The 18,370-nt window shown below is 44.2% G+C and overlaps 1 protein-coding gene across 2 annotated transcripts in view; it reads right to left on the minus strand.

Annotated features, from left to right (window-relative positions):
* Positions 1-3,535: 3,535 nt before the first annotated feature.
* The window catches only part of ABRAXAS2 (abraxas 2, BRISC complex subunit), a 30,768-nt gene continuing 15,933 nt past the window's right edge, over positions 3,536-18,370 (minus strand). Inside the window, exons 1-6 of one of the 2 annotated variants that reach the window (XM_066355922.1) lie at positions 17,354-17,419; positions 11,607-11,797; positions 10,659-10,778; positions 9,412-9,496; positions 7,475-7,589; positions 3,536-5,603 (exon numbers count right to left, since the gene is read on the minus strand). In XM_066355922.1, coding sequence (XP_066212019.1) covers positions 5,134-5,603; positions 7,475-7,589; positions 9,412-9,496; positions 10,659-10,778; positions 11,607-11,797; positions 17,354-17,407 — 1,035 coding nt within the window. In that variant the 5' untranslated portion in view covers positions 17,408-17,419 and the 3' untranslated portion in view covers positions 3,536-5,133. Of the gene's footprint in view, positions 5,604-7,474; positions 7,590-9,411; positions 9,497-10,658; positions 10,779-11,606; positions 11,798-17,353; positions 17,420-18,370 lie in introns of those variants that run through there. The other variant, XM_066355921.1, reaches the window with a different exon arrangement.

Genomic DNA, 18,370 nt, shown 5'->3' on the forward strand with positions numbered 1-18,370 from the left:
TCCTCCAGGGGGCTGCATGTACCTCTCTTCAGATGATGGCCTTGGCACCTCAGGTTCCAGCAGGCCCAGGTGAGAAGTCGTTTATCAAGGTCTGCAGTACAAGGGCAGTTCAAGAGGTCACGCTCCTTATACGAGCACCCTCTCCAGACGAGCTTTCTTCAGGAACGGGTGTCCCGACGAGGCAGTTTTACTTGGGCCCCTCTCCTTTCATTCGGTATTCGGGCAGGTGTGTACTGTTGCCTGCTCTGTGCCACGCCCGTGCTGGTGCCGGGGACTGAGACACCCCCGTCCTTTTCCTGCGTGACAGCATCACATCCTGCCGGGGAGTGAGAAGTAGTAACGCCAATCCTACACGCTGCCGTGGGCACTAAGTCAGGAGACACGCCAGGCACCGGACAGAGGTTCGAGCAAGGGACTTGGGCTGCACACTCCTCTCAGGGGAGTCAGAAAGGTTTCTGAAACGAGGGGACAAATAAGCCGGGCTTTAAACAATGAGTAGGATTGTGGCAGATTGAGGAGATGGAGAACTTTTTAAAGAATTCAAGTTGCATAAAACCTCGCTCTTCACTTCCCATCTCATGTGTGCCAGGGAGCTCCCCAGGACTTACTGTCCCTGCAGAATGGTTACTCACTGTCCCCGAATTCCTCCCGCACTTCCGTGGCCTGAAACTGTCTGGAAGGTCTTCTGGGTGATCCTCATTTTAGGACGGCTAAAGCACATCTGCTTCTCATCAGTCCGGGTTAATGGCTGACGGTCCCTAGCTCTACCAAGCGGTGCCCGCAGTGGGCTGGCCATGGCCAACGTTCCAAGCAAGCATGTATTTGCTTTGGAACCAAACTCCCCAGACTTGTGTGTGGACTGGACTACATCTCCTAAGAGGTAACACAACCTAAGTTTCCCCAAGCAGGAAGGGAACCATATTAAAGATTGTCAGCAAGCAGAACACACAAATGCAGCAGAGTTATCTGCAAGGTCCAGGAAATCATTCTTATATTTTAAGACTGCAAACACCAATTTTGTAGCAAGCACCGTTGCCTAAGAGATGCAGCATCAATAATTGCTCCATTTCTGGCTCCCTTTCACAGTCAAGGCATTTCTTAAGCGTTTCTTGGAAATTTAGGAAATGGATTCCAAACTAAGGAAAGAGGACTTGGCTCTAGGTTAGGAAAAAAGAAAATCAAAGTGTCGATGCAAAATAAAACTGAAGTCCATGGCCTGACCTGTGGTGGCGCAGTGGATAAAGCGTTGACCTGGAAATGCTGAGGTCGCCAGTTTGAAACCCTGGGCTTGCCTGGTCAAGGCACATATGGGAGTTGATGCTTCCTGCTCCTCTTCCCTTCTCTCTCTCTCTCTCTCCTCTCTAAAATGAATAAATAAAATTTAAAAAAAATTTAAAAAACAACAAAAAAACAAAAACAAAAACAAACTGAAGTCCATGACTTCTTCCGGGAATGAGACAGAAGTTCGTGCAGGGAAGTGAGCGGCCTCGACAAGGCTGGTCTTACACCAGCAACAAATCTAAAAAACTGAAGTGTGCTGAGGAGGAGACCCAGAGAATCAAGAGTGCTTCCAGAATCTCCTCTAGGATGGTGTGCATGAAAGTATTCCTGTAGCCAATGACCCATCAGTCCTGAAGTCTTTCATTATACAAACACATTGCAAAAAAAATTAGAAAATGCAAATAGATTTAGGGTGAAAAATAAAATTGCCTGTATTGCATGACCCGGGGACAACACGGTGAACACTTTGGGGACTATGCTTCCAGATTGTTTTCCACCAACAGAAAAATTACATAAAATTATGTTCCCCAGCAAAAATCGGATACCTTCCATACCATTTCAAAACCTGGCTTTCTTTGTTTGGTAGCTAGAAACCATCATTCTCTGTTGAGAAATCTTTTGACTCAGGATTTCTAGTAGCTGCAGACATTTCTTCTGTGGATGTACCAACACTGAACCATTGTTATCATTAGCACCAATTTCCAGGTTTTTTGCTACTAGAACAATCCTGTCACAAACTTTCTTTTGCCAAGTGTGCACACACGGAAGGCCACTTCAAGCACTACATTCTGGATCACAGGGAGTGTCTGGCATTCAAGGGGCCACCTTCCTGGTCATGTTCCAGGGCCTCACTGTGAGAAGCTGCCTCTCCTCTAATCCCCGGGGATCAGAGTGAGCCCAAGTAACCCAATTTGGATGTACTCTGTGTCCTGACTCTCCTGGTCTCATTTAGGACTCACAGAAATCACTGTGAAGGAAGGAGGCAGTGAAACTCAGTCCCAGAACTCTTCCCCAATCTGTTTGTCATAAAGTTGAAAAGTAAACATCTTCCATTATTTGTAAGCGCCACGTTTGCCGAGCCAGCACCTTCAGGCTCCCTGTCTAGCAGAGGTAAGGTTCGCTGTGGGAAAGGAAGAAGCAAGACCTTGTAAAAGAGGGATGATCTCTTAGAAACTGAAATGAAACCTACGGGCAAGGGCAAACCAGACCCACAACACAGTTAACAGCCATTACTCCTTTCCATTGTATTTTTATTTTACATTCCCCGAGACTTGACCTCCTTAAAATATGGATTCACAGTTTAGATCTCTTTATTAAAAGTTATTGTCACTCTGTCCCCCCCTCTGGAATTTTAAAGTACATGTCCTCGGGGGTCTGTTTGGGGATGAGATTTCCTTTTTTGTTTTGATCCTTCTCCAAAAAAAAGCCGATTACAACATGTAATTAAGCATTTCCAGACTTCTAAGTTAAGAGAATCCAGTTGTCTTTCCTCCAAACAGTTGAGACACAGCATGGCATCTTAAAAGGCTGCAGTCCATGTTTTAAAATCCTGCTGAACCCAGACGATCCCCTTGGGTTCTGGAAGAGATACATCCCTCAGCTGGAATGGGCTGCCAGGGAAGCCAGAGTCCATGGTGGCCGGCAGGCCCTCCCCCCAAGGTGAGTCCGCGATTCCTGAGACCCTCACTCTGAGAGCACCAGCTTCCACAACATCTCAGCCGTCCGGAACCCACGCTGAGGGGTCTCTCTTCAGACAAGATCATGTCTTATGTGAAAGGTGCCTTCTGGGAGCTTCCTAAGAGTCAACTTTATTGTTCATGGATACCCAGTTCTCTTGGTCACTTGATACTCAACACATTCTCCTCAAGACCAACAGAAACTTTTAAGCAAGTTGTGTTCTTGGGATTCCCCTGAAACTAATCTCACAAAGAAACAATAGTTTCACAAAAAACAAACAAAACAAAAACCCCCACAACTATGTGAAGATGAGTTTTATGCCCTTTAAAAAAAACTGTTGTCAAGTCTACTAAGAATGGCAGAATGAGTCAACTGAGGCAAGACTTTGTTGGGTGCAGAAACAAACATTAAAACAATGATACCATGATTAAATAAGTTTTTATTGTCACATTTACGTAACTGCTTTGTCAGATATACATTTTAGGTTTCAGTATGGCGTAAAATAAAAATATATTCCTGAATGTCAAAATATGAACAGAGGAGATGGCAATGGCACTTAAAAAACAAAAAGAACAAACTAAACTCGCACCAGTGCTGAAGCCAACTACCAGGTAGCTGACAGAACTGGACGCATCTGCAGATAAAGTGGTCTGTGACATCTCAAATCAAGTGGCAGTGGTTCCAGGCCAGCAGAACCAGGAGGGCCAGAAACCCAGAGCCCACCGGACGGGCATCGGGACCGTGGCAGTCTCAGCGTCTCATTGGTCAGTCAGTATTGTCTAACTCAGTATTGGAACCGGAGCACAGAGAGTCAACGTCTGTCCTGTGAAATGAAACTAATTTTTCAGAATGTGAATGTTATGTCTCTTTGACAACTCCCTTCTTCTTTCAGGGTGTAACTAGTCCAGAGGAAAAAGGCAGTTGTGTCCCCCAAAGCATTAACTTCGCCGGCTGACCTCATCATAAACAGTGGGTCCTGTCATTCCCAAACCAGGAGCCTAAAATGCTCATGAATGTCTTTAGTGGTTTCACACGTTCTGGGGAAAAACTAGAAAACAAGCCAGTAATTAAATAAAAATATAAATGCATCCCAACAGGAAGTCTCTACACATTCCACAATTATCCTGCAAATGGCAGCTTAAAAAAAAAAAAGGTGGTTATTCAGATTTAAAATGAATCTTTATTCACCAAGATTCTCAAACAGCTTATTAAATGTCTTTCCTCCAAAAAACCAAAAACCCCAAAAAACCCCTAACACTAGGATTTGTCGGAAGATCTAAATGAGTTCTATCCCTTCTGTATGAACTTGGCTAAGTCCACTGCACGTCAAGTCTGCTCACCATGAAACTCGGGCCTGGCTGTCACTCCTGTGACCCACTGCCCTGCGTCCTTCACCTAAGACTCCAGACCAGAGGCCATACGTGTGGCTAGTGCAACATAGCAGTCACTGTTATTCCACAAAAGAAAAATAAGTAATTTATTTTATAACATACTTATTTGGATGATTACTTACTGGTAATTAGTATTTCTACATTTGTTTGTGTGTTTTTTTAAAGGCAACCATTTTAAGTGACAATACGTATCAGGCTAGTAGAAAAAAGTTTTAAAACAAAGCCCTCTTTCGATCTTACAAAGCCATGCAGACAAGAGAAGGTACATCCGATTTGTTCCAATCAGGCTTCTTGGGATTATCAAAATTTCTTTTCTGGCAAAGATGAATTTGGCTCATCATAGAAAGAAGGTTCTTTGAAGGCTGCTGCTAAACTTGTTTCCCTTTGAAAAAAGTCAATTTCAAGGCATGATAGTGCAAGAGGTAAGTTTTTGATTTATAGAACATTTATAGACTAATTGTGCTTAGTCTCTAATTTTCAATTTATTTCCAAGAACAGAAACTAAGTTGATAAGTTTCTCTTTGCCTAAATATAGCAGTACATCCATGAATCGCGCCAGAATTAGGACCATTTGATTATCTTAGTGATTCCTGTTGTGACTCCTGCCCACGGCGTCTGTGAGTAAGGCCCTGTGGACGTGGGGCCCCTGCCCGTGTGTGCCCAGGACTCTCTTGACATCCCAGGGGTCTGAGAAAGCAGTTCTCCCTCCAGATTAAGTCCTCAGAAAACTCTCGCAATAAGTGAGTAAGAAAACAGTGCTGAGTGGAGAGCTGCTTTTGTTTAGCTAAATCTGGGAGGTCTGAGTGTTCCTGGAGCCCCCGTCGGGATGTGTCAGAGGTCGAGAATCCCTCGAGTGTGAGTATTCGCTGTTAGAGGGCTCTGTGGGGTCAATCAAGTTTTCATAATCACTGTCGTCTGATTCCTCCACACTGTCTCCAGATGCTCTCTGGGGAGGAGGGAGGTCTGCTTCACTTCCAGGATACTTCAGTCCCGCACTGCTGGGAGCGTAATTGGAGGAGCCCACAGCTTGAGGTCGAGGCATAAAGACACTCGTTTCCATGCGAGAATGGCTCAGAGTACTTTCTTGATTGTTTGGGTGAAAATCAGAGTAAGGGGGTGGGGGGTCAGCGGTCTCTGCGTCACCAGGGGAACTTCTACCTTCCGCGGCGAACTCAGAATAGGGCGTCCGAGGGCTGAGCGCTGGCTCCACACTCTCAGACGGCATCAGTCTGCTCATCATCGCCTGCTGCAATCCTGGGGGAAGAGAGGAAGAAAACAGTCACACTGTGTTTTTCCAGCGGCGCACCTCAACGCATTAAACAGTCAACCTGAACGTTCTGGAAAACAGCTACAAAGCAGGGAAACCTATCCTGACCATCAACGTTCTACATTTGCATGGTACGTCATACTTTACAGGATATTCTTCTACACATTAATTCATTTAAGCTTCAAAACAGCCTTCTGAAGTACTGTCATTATTATTAATATGACGGTTTGCATTTTATATATATATATATATATATATAAACAGTTCAAAAAGGTTAAGGGACTTCACAAAGGGAGCAGCTAGCAGTGGGCAGGTCCTTAGCCCCAGGCCTCTTCCCTCACCTGCACTGCCTCGTGCTCAGCCGTGGACCGAGGACAGAGCAGACAGTCCTCACCACCTTCGGAGGTCATCTGAACGTGACTTTCTTCCCTTGACAATCTCACATCAAAAAACATACTTCTTTGCAGCTACCTGTCACAATACACATATACGCCTCTTTCTCCTTAAAAGCTGAGGAGCCCTCAGGCAGGTGGGCAGTCTTCCTAGGACCAGGACCGAGGCCATAACTTGACATTTTTATGAATGCTCTGAAACAGCCCCCTATCTTTAAGTTTTTTTAAAGTACATTTTTAATATCGTAAAAATGATATATATACACTTTTACAAAATTTAGAAAAGAAAATTAAAATTGCCCACAATTCTGTCACCCAGATAACACAAGAATTTTGGTGAAAAGATCACAAAATTTTGAGTTAAAAAATGTCAACTTTAGGTATCAAGCCCTCACTCATTTCCTGAACGCAGCTTTTATCATCCCGCCTTGTGTGTGGTTCCTGTATACACATTGTAAACACAGGTAAGACTATGTTTATACCATATATATCCTGGTGGTTATGCTCAAGATTATAGATTGGCCTTTATCCCATGTTATTAAAATTCACTTCAATGGCTGTACAATATTCCATTCTATAGATACACCAAAGTTTATTAAACTATTCTGCTCTTGTTTATTCAACCATTTTAATAGGTTATTTCCAAAGTTTTAGAATTATAAAGTTGTGATTAATGTTCCTATGCATAAACCCCTGTCTGCATTTCTAATTATTTCTAGAAAACTTTTACAGTAGAAATGATCCTGTCACCATTTACTTGGAAATATAAAATTACATTTTAATTGGTTTGCGAATATTCTTATTAAATTAAAAAAACTTAGCCACATCCTTCTCTTGTACACTTGATATTATTTGCCATACATTTTATAAATTTTATCTACAAATGTTAAATCTGGTGGCATCATAGTAAATATGTCCGTTAGCGTTCTGGGATTAATAGATTCTTAGGCCTGATTCTCATTCATCCAGCTGGTTCTTTAGCTTAATAATATCCATCATACATAGCTACCAATAAACAGACATTTACAGCCTTTGCTGTGACCCTAAGAACCAAACATAAAGTTAGAAGAATTTTAAGTGGTGCCTTTGTGTGGCTATAGTGAACACAGGCCCCGTCCCTTCTAGGCCAGGGACCCTTAAGACGGAAACGCCACATCCGCTGTGTACAGATCACAGTGCTCGACACACACAAGGCCGCATCAGTCACTTCCCAGGATTCAGTCTGATTTGCTTCAGCCTGTCTATCTTGGGTCTTCTTTTCCTCACAGCGTCAGACTGGAGGAAGGAACCGTGAAAAATGGCACTTCTCTTCTGAAGAGGCTTGGAGAACAGTGGACACCCGCTCCCAAACAGCTTGACTTGGGGCTTAATGAGCATAGAAGGATTTATGTTATTTATCGTCTAGTTCGATGTTTAAAACCAGGTATTTCCCTGATACTGAACAGTAAATTCAATAGGAAACTCACTTCTTTCTTGTTCCTTTTCATTTTTTCTCTGAGTGATCTGTCTTCTTAATTTATTCACTTCTGCTTCACAAGATTCAACTACTCGCTCACTCTTTTCCACGTCTGCACACACTGCCTGGGGGGAAATAACAACGAGACCAGTTAGTTTCATCCAAGCCTGAAGCACTCCTAAGCAGAGCACTTGTGAGGACCCTGGGTCCAGGTGCGTGTCCAGGTCAAGGGCAGACCTTACGGCAGAACCCAACGGCCAGTGCTCTTCTTAGTCACGGATTCGCTTTCTTAATCTTGTTAAGGTGATTATGCTATGTAGCGTAAACGTTCTTGAAAAATAAGGGTAAACTGGGGAGGATTTATGTTTTCCCTGGATTACTCATTTTTATTGAAATGAAGAGAGAATTTCTGACACCAGTCTAGCATACAAAAGATGAACAAAAGACAGAAATGAGATGCTTTCAAATTTTATTTATAACCAACAATCACAAATCAGTTGACATAAAAAAGATTAAACAGGAAATCTGAATAATTAGGGAGAGCTGAAAAATAAGTTTGTGTCAGATTTAATAAAAGAGAACTGTTTGAGATCATATCTGTGTAATTAACCCATTCCTCTCAGAGCACACACTATGTGACACTGGTGTTTCCAGAGTGAGCAGGCTTTATGGAATTGGCAATGAAGTGTGTAACGGCCACCATGATGTCCTCCAGACAAGACTTACAGTCTACAGAGAGCATGGCCGTGAATTTGGGACAGAAAGCTGTATTTCAGTGCGCGTTCCTGCCATGGCAGGAGTGCCAGCAACCACCGGGAAGGGGGCCATCGCTGGTGAGCCCGTGTGACGGCCCCTACGCTGCTGGTGCACGGAGCCCTCCCCCCGTGTACGGACACTCACCGAGGCCTGCGGGATGCTCTCCTGGAGTGCCCCGGGCTCGGCTGTCTGCTCCCCCCTCTCAGTGGCTGCCTCCCCTCACCCCGTGTACGGACACTCACCGAGGCCTGCGGGATGCTCTCCCGGAGTGCCCCGGGCTCGGCTGTCTGCTCCCCCGTCTCAGTGGCTGCCTCCCCTCACCCCGTGTACGGACACTCACCGAGGCCTGCGGGATGCTCTCCCGGAGTGCCCCGGACACTCACCGAGGCCTGCGGGATGCTCTCCTGGAGTGCCCCGGGCTCGGCTGTCTGCTCCCCCCTCTCAGTGGCTGCCTCCCCTCACCCCGTGTACGGACACTCACCGAGGCCTGCGGGATGCTCTCCCGGAGTGCCCCGGGCTCGGCTGTCTGCTCCCCCGTCTCAGTGGCTGCCTCCCCTCCCTCTGCTTGGGTGCCGTTCCCCAAAGCCAGGCTCTCTCAGGCCCAGGAAGCCTTCCGCTCCACCACCTTCCTCCTTGTCCTCAAAGCCCCTTTTGCTCTTAGGGTTTTAGAGAAAATTACTCCTGAGAATGCCGTGCGGGAGGCGGGGGAGTGTTGTTAGCACCTGGCTCAGTATTTTGCAGGAGTTGTTTCCGTAAATAATTGGCACACGAATAGGAATGGACAGGTTCCCCTGAGGCCCTTCCCCTCAATGGCGGCGTCAGGGCACAGAGTGGACAAGAGGAAAGGAGGCAAGGCTGTTTCAAGCTTGGGGTCTCTAATCACTGTCCCACTGACTAGACAGCTGCGTTCCTTACAGTCCTGCTTCAAACCCAGATACATGTCCCAGGAAAAAACACTGTTGTGAATGGGTCCCAGCACTGGACACTGTACCCCAGTGCGGGCACACGGTGGGGTGACGGGCTCCCGCAGGCCGGCATGGCAGCCACCTGTACATCTGACATCACTTTGGGAGAGTCCATTCTCGTGGACCACATTTCATTTGTCAGTTGGGAGAGTATTAAAAATTAAAGTAGCAGTAAAAGCATCTGGGTAATACAGATAAGACTGAAACGGAGAAATAAGTCAGTTACCTGTACTTTCTCCTGAAGTGCATTATAAACCTGATAAATCGCCCTGATGTCTTTCATTACTCCGTCCTTGTCAAAGAAGTCAGTACTAGAAAGCAGACAGAAAGAAGTCACAAAAATTATAACTGCTAAGAACCTGAGAGGCATTTTCCTATCACGTCTACTTCATCTAGTACTTAAATGCCACGACTCCAAGGGGACAATGTCTCAGCAATAATGTTCACACTACTGGAATGATAAAAGAGATATAAAAAAGAACCCATGTGACTAAGACAATTTAAAAAATTATAAAACTGCCTGACTAGGAGGTGGTGCAGTGGATAGAGCGTTGGACTGGGATGAGGAGGACCCAGGTTCGAGACCCCGAGGTCCTCAGCTTGAACGTGGCCTCATCTGGTTTGAGCAAAAGCTCACCAGCTTGGACCCAATGTCGCTGGCTTGAGCAAGGGGTTGCTCAGCCTGCTGTAGTCCCACGGTCAGGCACATATGAGAAAGCAATCAATGAACAACTAAGGTGTCACAATGAAAAACTAATGATTGATGCTTCTCATCTCTCTCCATTCCTGTCTATCTGTCCCTATCTATCCCTCTCTCTGACTCTCTCTCTGTCTCTATAAAAAATAATAATAAAATAAATAAAACAGCTATCCAATTTTTAGTGACTGCAGTTAAGCTTTTAGGATCTAAGAAATGCACATGACTCTAGCCAAACTTTTAGATCAATTACAAAATAATTGTGGCAAATAATAATAATTTTAAAAAAGATAATGGTAAAAGTAAGCTATCTTTTCTTTTTTTGTGTGACAGAGACAGAGAGAAGGACAGGAAGGGAGAGAGATGAGAAGTGTCAATTCTTCATTGTGGCACCTTAGTTGTTCACTGATTGCTTTCTCACATGTGCCTTGACCGGGGGCTCCAGCAGACCAAGTGATGCCTTGCTTAAGCCAGCGACCTTAGGCTCAAGCTGGTGAGCTTTTTGCTCAAACCAAATGAGCCCGTGCTCAAGCTGGTGATCTTGGGGTCTCGAACCTGGGTAATCCGCGTCCCAGTCTGATGCTCTATCCACTGCGCCACTGCCTGGTCAGGCTAGCTTTTCAATAAGAATAAAGTTTTTCTATATGGTAGCGATGGTCTATACCTCACTGCATTTTCCACTTTCAGTCACATCAAACTTGACATCACATTTCTCCATACACCTTGTAAATGTGAACAAAAGGAAAGAATGAGCGTCCCTGTACCCTTGCACTTACCCATGCTCTTTAATAACTTTGGCATAGCTCTGGGAGGTGTTTGGCACTGAAGACACTTTGTACTCTTGCTGGCTGGTGTTGCCGAGGTTGGGAATGGTGAGGGATACCCTCTGATTATACCTGTGGGAAGACAGGACAGCGGTCACGTTCACAGCGCCACTCTGACTGAAGGATGGGTCATGGCAGCGGGTCCGGGTCCTGCCCTGGGGAACCGCCAGGGGGCATCCCCAAGCACCTGCTCCCATGGACCTGCTCCTCTGAGGAGGCACGGATCAGGGACTCCTGTCCTCCCTTAAAGTAGAAACTTGATGGTAAACTCTTTGAGGGCAGAGGTCATGTCTTCTACATCTGTATCTCCGCAGTGACTGATAGGGTGCTCAAGAAATACTACTAGTAAATTAAGGTAACCTTGCAGATGGCTATTTAACAGTTAATCATAATTTCCACTGACGTCAATTTAATTTCTTCTACTACAAGTGAATTTCCAGAGAGAGACTTTTCCAATGTTTATAGCAGACACCATGATCACGGGATCATCTTTTTTTTTTTTTTTGCGCTCAACAAGTGCACAATGCAAAACCTTCATTAACCAATATGTGGATCGATTTCACAACTCTGTCTCTGCTTTAAAATGACAGTCAGACTTCCAGAGCAATAACACTGTATTTCTACATACAGGGTTATGGAGAAGCAAGTGAGGACTTCCAGCTGTTTATCCCTATGAGAATTTATGTGTAATTAACATGTCTTGCTGCTTGATTAAAAAGAAAAATTTTAATTTATACAACTAACAAAAATACCTGCGGTAATTACAAAGAAAACTAGCTAAAAGAGAATTATAAAAGCTTTTGTTTAAAGATGCTATAAAGTGTACACTTTCATACATCTCAGTGTCTTTTACCAACGCCTTTCCTGTTCCTGTGAGGCTGGCGGGAAGGCGTCCCTTACCTGCGGTTTGGTCTAAAGAGAACGTATTCTAAAGCATGCGTGGAGTTGTTGGCGGTGGAGATGAAGCTGAAGAGAAGGAAGACGAGGTCAGGCACCCCGAGGATGCGAGTGAGCTGCTTGTGGAGGACCTGCTCTCTGTACGACATCTGCTGCTGCGTGTTTCGCCGGAATCGGTACCACCCGATTACTTTCTGCAATAGAAAACAGGAGGAGGAAAGTGTTAAAAGTTACATGAGATCTTAACATTTAGTTCTGAATGTATCCACGCAAACACCTGGACACAAATGTTCAAGGCAGCTCCATGTGCAATTGCTCAAAACTGAAAACGACCCAATTGTCCATCAACAGGGTATACAAACTGCGGTGATACATACAACACAGACCAATTCCAAAATAATCATGCTGAGTAAGAGAAGCCACACCTACATATATGTATTCTATTCATGTAAAGTTCTAGAGAGTGAAAACTAATTGATAGTAACATAAAGCAGATCCAGCACTGACTGGGGTGGGGGGATGTAGGAAGGAGGGGTTAGAGAAGGCCCAAGGGGATTTTACAGTGATAGACATTGTCATTAGTTTATGATGATGATGGTTTCCTGGGTGTAGACACATATCAAAACTTCTTAAAGTGTACACTATTAGTATGTGCAGTTGCTTGCTAGGCAGTTCTACATCAACACAATGATTTTTAAAGTTTAGCGCTGTAAACTCTAACTGCAGGTTAACAAAGCTGGCTAAGTGAATTAAACTGATGCATCCTCTGGAAGACTAGTTCTAACGGGATCTGCTGGGCAGCTGGAAGGCAGGTGACCCACAGGACACCTGGGAGCTGGCTGAAATGTCCTGGGGCCCCACTCAGAATCTGAAACCTCTATGGGTAGAGCCAGGATCTGAATTTAAGATAAGTTCCTTGAGTTTTTTCCTTGTGCATACTGAAGTATGAAAATCTCTGTTGTAGAGACAATTTAATTCTTTATTAGATGAATAATTTTCATATAGCTTCTTGCTTTGAAATAAACTGAGTGAAAATCCCGCTTTAAGATATAAAGGTAGGTTAAAATTGTGCTATATTGAAATGAACAGTAAGTCTAGATTATGCTTTGGCACTTGCGTGTAAGAAGGAAGTGAACTGACCCTGGCGGAGCCCCTGTGCCCAGCCCCCAGCAAATGATGTTACAAATATTTTCATTAACTATCACAACCACCCTGGGGGCAGCAATGTCACCTCCACAGAGTTCACATCGCTGCCAGGAACTACAGGGAATAAACGATGCCTGCCCTTAGGTAGTACTACTGAGCATTAAGCATGACTTCAAATCACACTAGATCCATTAATGCTGATATTCTTTAAGTAAAAAGAAAACCCAAACACTTCTGACAGCATAAACCTCATAAAAAAGATGTTTTGTCGAAAGCACAGTGATAGGCAAGGTCTGAAACCTGTCTTTTCCCACTGTACAACATCAGCTTTAAAACTCCACACCAGTCACAAAACAGTGACTGATAAAAAAGTGAAAAGTACTTCTCCTTTAAAAAAGAGTGGATAAGAGAAACTTTCAACTGGTTAGAGCTATCCCTAAGAACGTGACACATTAAACATGCATTGCATGGTGGGGTCAGCGCTGGGTAGGACTGGGTGTGTCTTGTTCCCCCTGCAAAGACCCCAGCAGCCCTGGGAGCACTGGCTACTCTCATGAAGTACTTGCCGACCAATAGGCTCTCGCAAGTGGCTACTAAATGAGCATGTGTTTCACCTATGCTGATTCCTATTGTTTTATTCCATCTGGATTTTTTGAGAAGTGGGAGCCTTATAAATTTATTTTGGGTATCAACTGATAGTAATCAACTTATTCATTTGCTATTTGCTAGAAAGGATGCCCCCATCATTCTGATCAATGAATGGTAAGATGCCAGATTAATCCACATTGGTGCCATCTGAGTCCGCCTCTCAGTGCTGACAGGCTGGTCGCAAAGCTGAGAAACTAGGTCACCGATGCCGAAAAGCACATTTTTAATAGCTCTATTTGGGCCATGATGAAAAATGACAAATATCTTTTCCCTAAAACCTTCTCTGCTGAAGTTCCACAATTTTTCACAAAGATGTCCCTTCCTACTCTCTATGCTAGACATTTGCTTCCGTTTTCTGGAGCCAAGGCAATTATCCCCAATACGGGGCATGCTGTCATCTTCGGACTGTGTTACTTTGGCCTTGTGACGGTATTAAGGTGGCACTTATGTTTACCGTTATCTGTTTCAGAACAGAAGGCGTAAGTCCTCCTCTCACTTGCTTTTTTGGCCTTATCCTCAGTCCTGAGGCTTCTGGAAACTTGATAAACACCATGCAGATTCTGCCAGAGCAGTAATTCAGCATGTGACCACATTGCACAAACTGTGGGGTTTTCACATCAAAAACATCAGCCTCTATCTTAAGCCTGACATATTTACTTATTAAAGAACTTTTTTAAGCTTACTGATTTTTAGAAAGAGAGGAGGGGGAGGGTGGTAAGAAAGGAGGGCGGGGGGAACAGAGGGGGAGAGAGGGGAGTGAAAGAGAGAGGGAGAGAAACATTGACTTGTTGTTTCACGTAGTTATGCATTCATTGGTTGATTCTTGTATGTGCCCTGAGTGGAAATCGAACCAGCAACCTTGGTGTGTGGGGATGATGCTCTGAGTAATCCAGACAGGGAGTAACATATTTTTTTAAATGTTTAGCAATGGTGTAGAGTTTCTATATATGAGAGCCACACTTTTTTATTTAGTAAACATATTTCTATATATTTTATATACTCGATTTTGTGACAAAAATCTTTATTAGCTTGTGATTTCTAATGAATAATTCCAGGACTCAGAGAACTTTTAAAATTACTATGTATTTATTCTATATGAATTCAACTTATTAAATTTTTGTTCAATTCTTTAAAATTTCAATTAAATATTAGATTTAAAGCCTGCCTAGCAGAGTTAATTTTTGAAAAGTTCCCATCATCACTTTCTTTTTTAAAGATACATTTATGATTTAGAGAGAGGAAAGAGCAAGAGAGAGAGAGGTGGTGGGAAGGAGTGGGAAGCATCAATTCATGGTTGCTTCTCGTACGTGCCTTGACCAGGCAAGCCTAGGCTTTGAACCTGTGACCACAGTGTCCAGGTCGACACTTTATCCACTGTGCTGCCATAGGTCAGGCTCATCACCACTTTCTTAAAGAGTGGAGAGTAATTAAAATATTTTCTCTGCCAGGCACTGTTTAAAGTACACATGTATTTTTTAAGGCTAACATTTCAAATGTACCTTTTTAGGTAGTACATATATTAACCCTTCTGAGGTAAAGATACAATTTTATAACTTTCCTGGGGGCTAAAAATCCAAAGTAGGATCAACTATAAAACTTCTTACTCATCTAAATATCACATATCATCTTTGCTTTTATCCTAGAAATTTGGATTTTTGAAAAAACCCTTAAAGAGTGTATATTATGTCTAAGATGTCCCAGGAAATGCAATGAAATATAAAATATAGTTCTTGCCCTTAACAAATACCATGAAAAATAAAGTATAATTTCCAAGTAAATAGAAACAGCAAACTTATATCTTTAATTATAAAGGGAAACATTTGTTTTAGCACAAAGTTCTATACAATCAAAACTGCAGATCGACCTTTAACTTTTTTGGAAATCTTGGCCTTAGGAAAAGCAAAGTTAACTCCACATAACACTTATGATTGGTCTACTATGTGTCAAAACAGCAAGCCCGATTTTATAACCCACAAGTCAATTTGGAAATGTGTCCCAATCTACCACTGAAAAACCTACATAGTAGTTTATTGATTGAGAGAAAGGAAGGGAGAGAGATGAGAAGCATCAACTTGTAGTTGTGGCACTTCAGTTGTTTATTGATTGCTTCTCATATGTGCCTTGACGGGGGTGGGGGTGGGGTGCAAGCCAAACCAATGACCCTTTGCCCAAGCCAGAAACCTTGGGCTCAAAGCCAGCAACCTTGAGGTTCAAGCCAGCGACCTTTGGGCTCAAGCCAGCAAGCCTGCACTCAAACTGGACAATCCTGCATTCAAGCAGGCTACCTCAGAGTTTTGATCCTGGGACCTCAGTGTTCACTGCGCCACCACCAGTCTGTTATATAAATAGTAGTTTACATAGTAATTCTTTTCAATTCTTTTTTTTAATTAAAGAAAATTTTAATGAGAGTTGGCATTCAATATTATATAAAGTTTAGGCGTGCAGCCTAGTGGTTAGACATTTACATAACTTATGTGGTGATCCCCCAATATAAATTTTCAATCATGAAGTACATTCAAATAAAGACATCAGCTAAAGTCTCCCTCATCAGCAGCACTCCCTTGCCCAAAGTGAACACCTTTAAGTCTGGTTGGCTTCCTTTTAGATCTTTTTCTAGACATTTATAAACACTTATTCAGACTGTTTTAAACAGGCCTAAATTATACTATTTCCTTTTTCATTTACCATGAACTTAGAGACCTTTCTATGTCATTACATGAGAAGCTCCCTCATTCTTTTCAACGGCTACTTCACATCCCATAGAACGGAGGTACCAACCTCATGTACTTACCCACTCCCCACTGGTGGACACTTAGATTGCTTTCAAAATTCCCACTATTAAGCGAAGATGCAACAAACATCCTTGTACACTGGATCAAGAGGCCAGACTGCTAGGTTTAAACCTTGGCCTCCACTGTTACTCGCTGGTGACCGTAAGCAAGTGACTTAATCTTAGGTGCCTCAACAGTGAAGTGGGAATAACAGGAATGTACTCCAGAGGTTGCAAGGATTAAATATGTCACTACCCGGAAAGTCTTAGAACACGGCCTGGCACAGAGCTGACGTTGTCAAGAATGTCGGTTTTCCATACCTTTGGGCCTAGATGTATTTACTTGGGACTGATTCCTAGAGGTGACAGTGCACATTTAAATTGTTATTGTAACACCCTCCTCCTAAATCTCTGTCACCTCACACTCCCATCATGTACAGCTGCCCCTCCCCACAGCCCTGCTGACAGGGGCATCAGCAGTCCTTCCGGCTCTGCCAACTGATGGCAGAACATGGTGTCACGTTTCAGTTTGCACTTCCTGCTGGAGGTTAAACACCTTTTCATTTATTTCCTGGCCATTAGTGGATTTCTTTTCTTTTTCTTTCTTTTTTGTTGTATATGTGAATTTTCTCCTGATAATCTATATTCATTTTTCTCACTTTAAATTATTTCATCTGTTAAAAATAATACTTCCTGGAACTTTTATTTTTTTTAAATTTTTATTGATTTTAGAGAAAGAAGGAGAGAGAGACAGGAACATTGATCTGTTCCTGTATGTGCCCTGACCGAGGATCGAACTGGCAACCTCTGCACTTTGGGACGAAGCTCTAACCAAGCAAACTATTTGGCCATCTATTTGTGTGTGTGTGTGTGTGTGTGTGTGTGTGTGTTTAAGATTTTATTTATCAATTTTAGAAAGAGAAAACAGAGAGAGAAAGAGGTGGGGGGAGGCAGGAAGCAGCAACTTGTAGTAGTTGCTTCCTGTATGTGCCTCGACCGGGCAAGCCTGGGGTTTCAAACTGGTGACCTCAGCGGTCCAGTCGACGCTTTATCCACTGCGCCACCATGGCCAGGCACTTCCTGGAACTTTTAATACATAGTGAGTGTTCTAGAAAATTGTGCTCCAATAAGAATTCTCACGGAACAAATTTTAGTTTTAGAAAGTATAATAAATAAAAGCGTCAACCTGGAATGCTGAGGTTGCAGGTTCAAAACCCTGGGCTTGCCGGTCAAGGCACATATGGGAGTTGATGCTTCCTGCTCCTCCCCTCTTCTCTTTCTCCCCTTTAAAAAAAAAAGATTAAAAAAAAAAGAAAGTATAATTAGGACTTATTATCTAAAACAAGAAAATAAAGGGGACAAGGAGGTAAGGCAGCATCTGGGAGAGGAAGGGTAGCCTGGAAGAGAGTCCAGACAGAGCGCTCGGGCCAGGCACTGAACATGGGAGAGCTGGAAGAGAACCAGACAGAGCGCTCGGGCCAGGCACTGAACATGGGAGAGCTGGAAGAGAGTCCAGACAGAGCGCTCGGGCCAGGCACTGAACATGGGAGAGCTGGAAGAGAGTCCAGACAGAGCGCTCGGGCCAGGCACTGAACATGGGAGAGCTGGAAGAGAGTCCAGACAGAACGCGCTCGGGCCAGGCACTGAACATGGGAGAGCTGGAAGGGAGTCCAGACAGAGCGCTCGGGCCAGGCACTGAACATGGGAGAGCTGGAAGGGAGTCCAGACAGAGCGCTCGGGCCAGGCACTGAACATGGGAGAGCTGGAAGAGAGTCCAGACAGAACGCGCTCGGGCCAGGCACTGAACATGGGAGAGCTGGAAGGGAGTCCAGACAGAGCGCTCGGGCCAGGCACTGAACATGGGAGAGCTGGAAGAGAGTCCAGACAGAGCGCTCGGGCCAGGCACTGAACATGGGAGAGCTGGAAGAGAGTCCAGACAGAGCGCGCTCAGGCCAGGCACTGAACATGGGAGAGCTGGAAGAGAACCAGACAGAGCGCGCTCGGGCCAGGCACTGAACATGGGAGAGCTGGAAGGGAGTCCAGACAGAGCGCTCGGGCCAGGCACTGAACATGGGAGAGCTGGAAGAGAGTCCAGACAGAGCGCGCTCGGGCCAGGCACTGAACATGGGAGAGCTGGAAGAGAGTCCAGACAGAGCGCTCGGGCCAGGCACTGAACATGGGAGAGCTGGAAGAGAGTCCAGAC

This window comes from Saccopteryx leptura, chromosome 13 (assembly GCF_036850995.1).
Source record: "Saccopteryx leptura isolate mSacLep1 chromosome 13, mSacLep1_pri_phased_curated, whole genome shotgun sequence".
In the NCBI taxonomy this organism is placed as follows: Eukaryota; Metazoa; Chordata; class Mammalia; order Chiroptera; family Emballonuridae; genus Saccopteryx; species Saccopteryx leptura.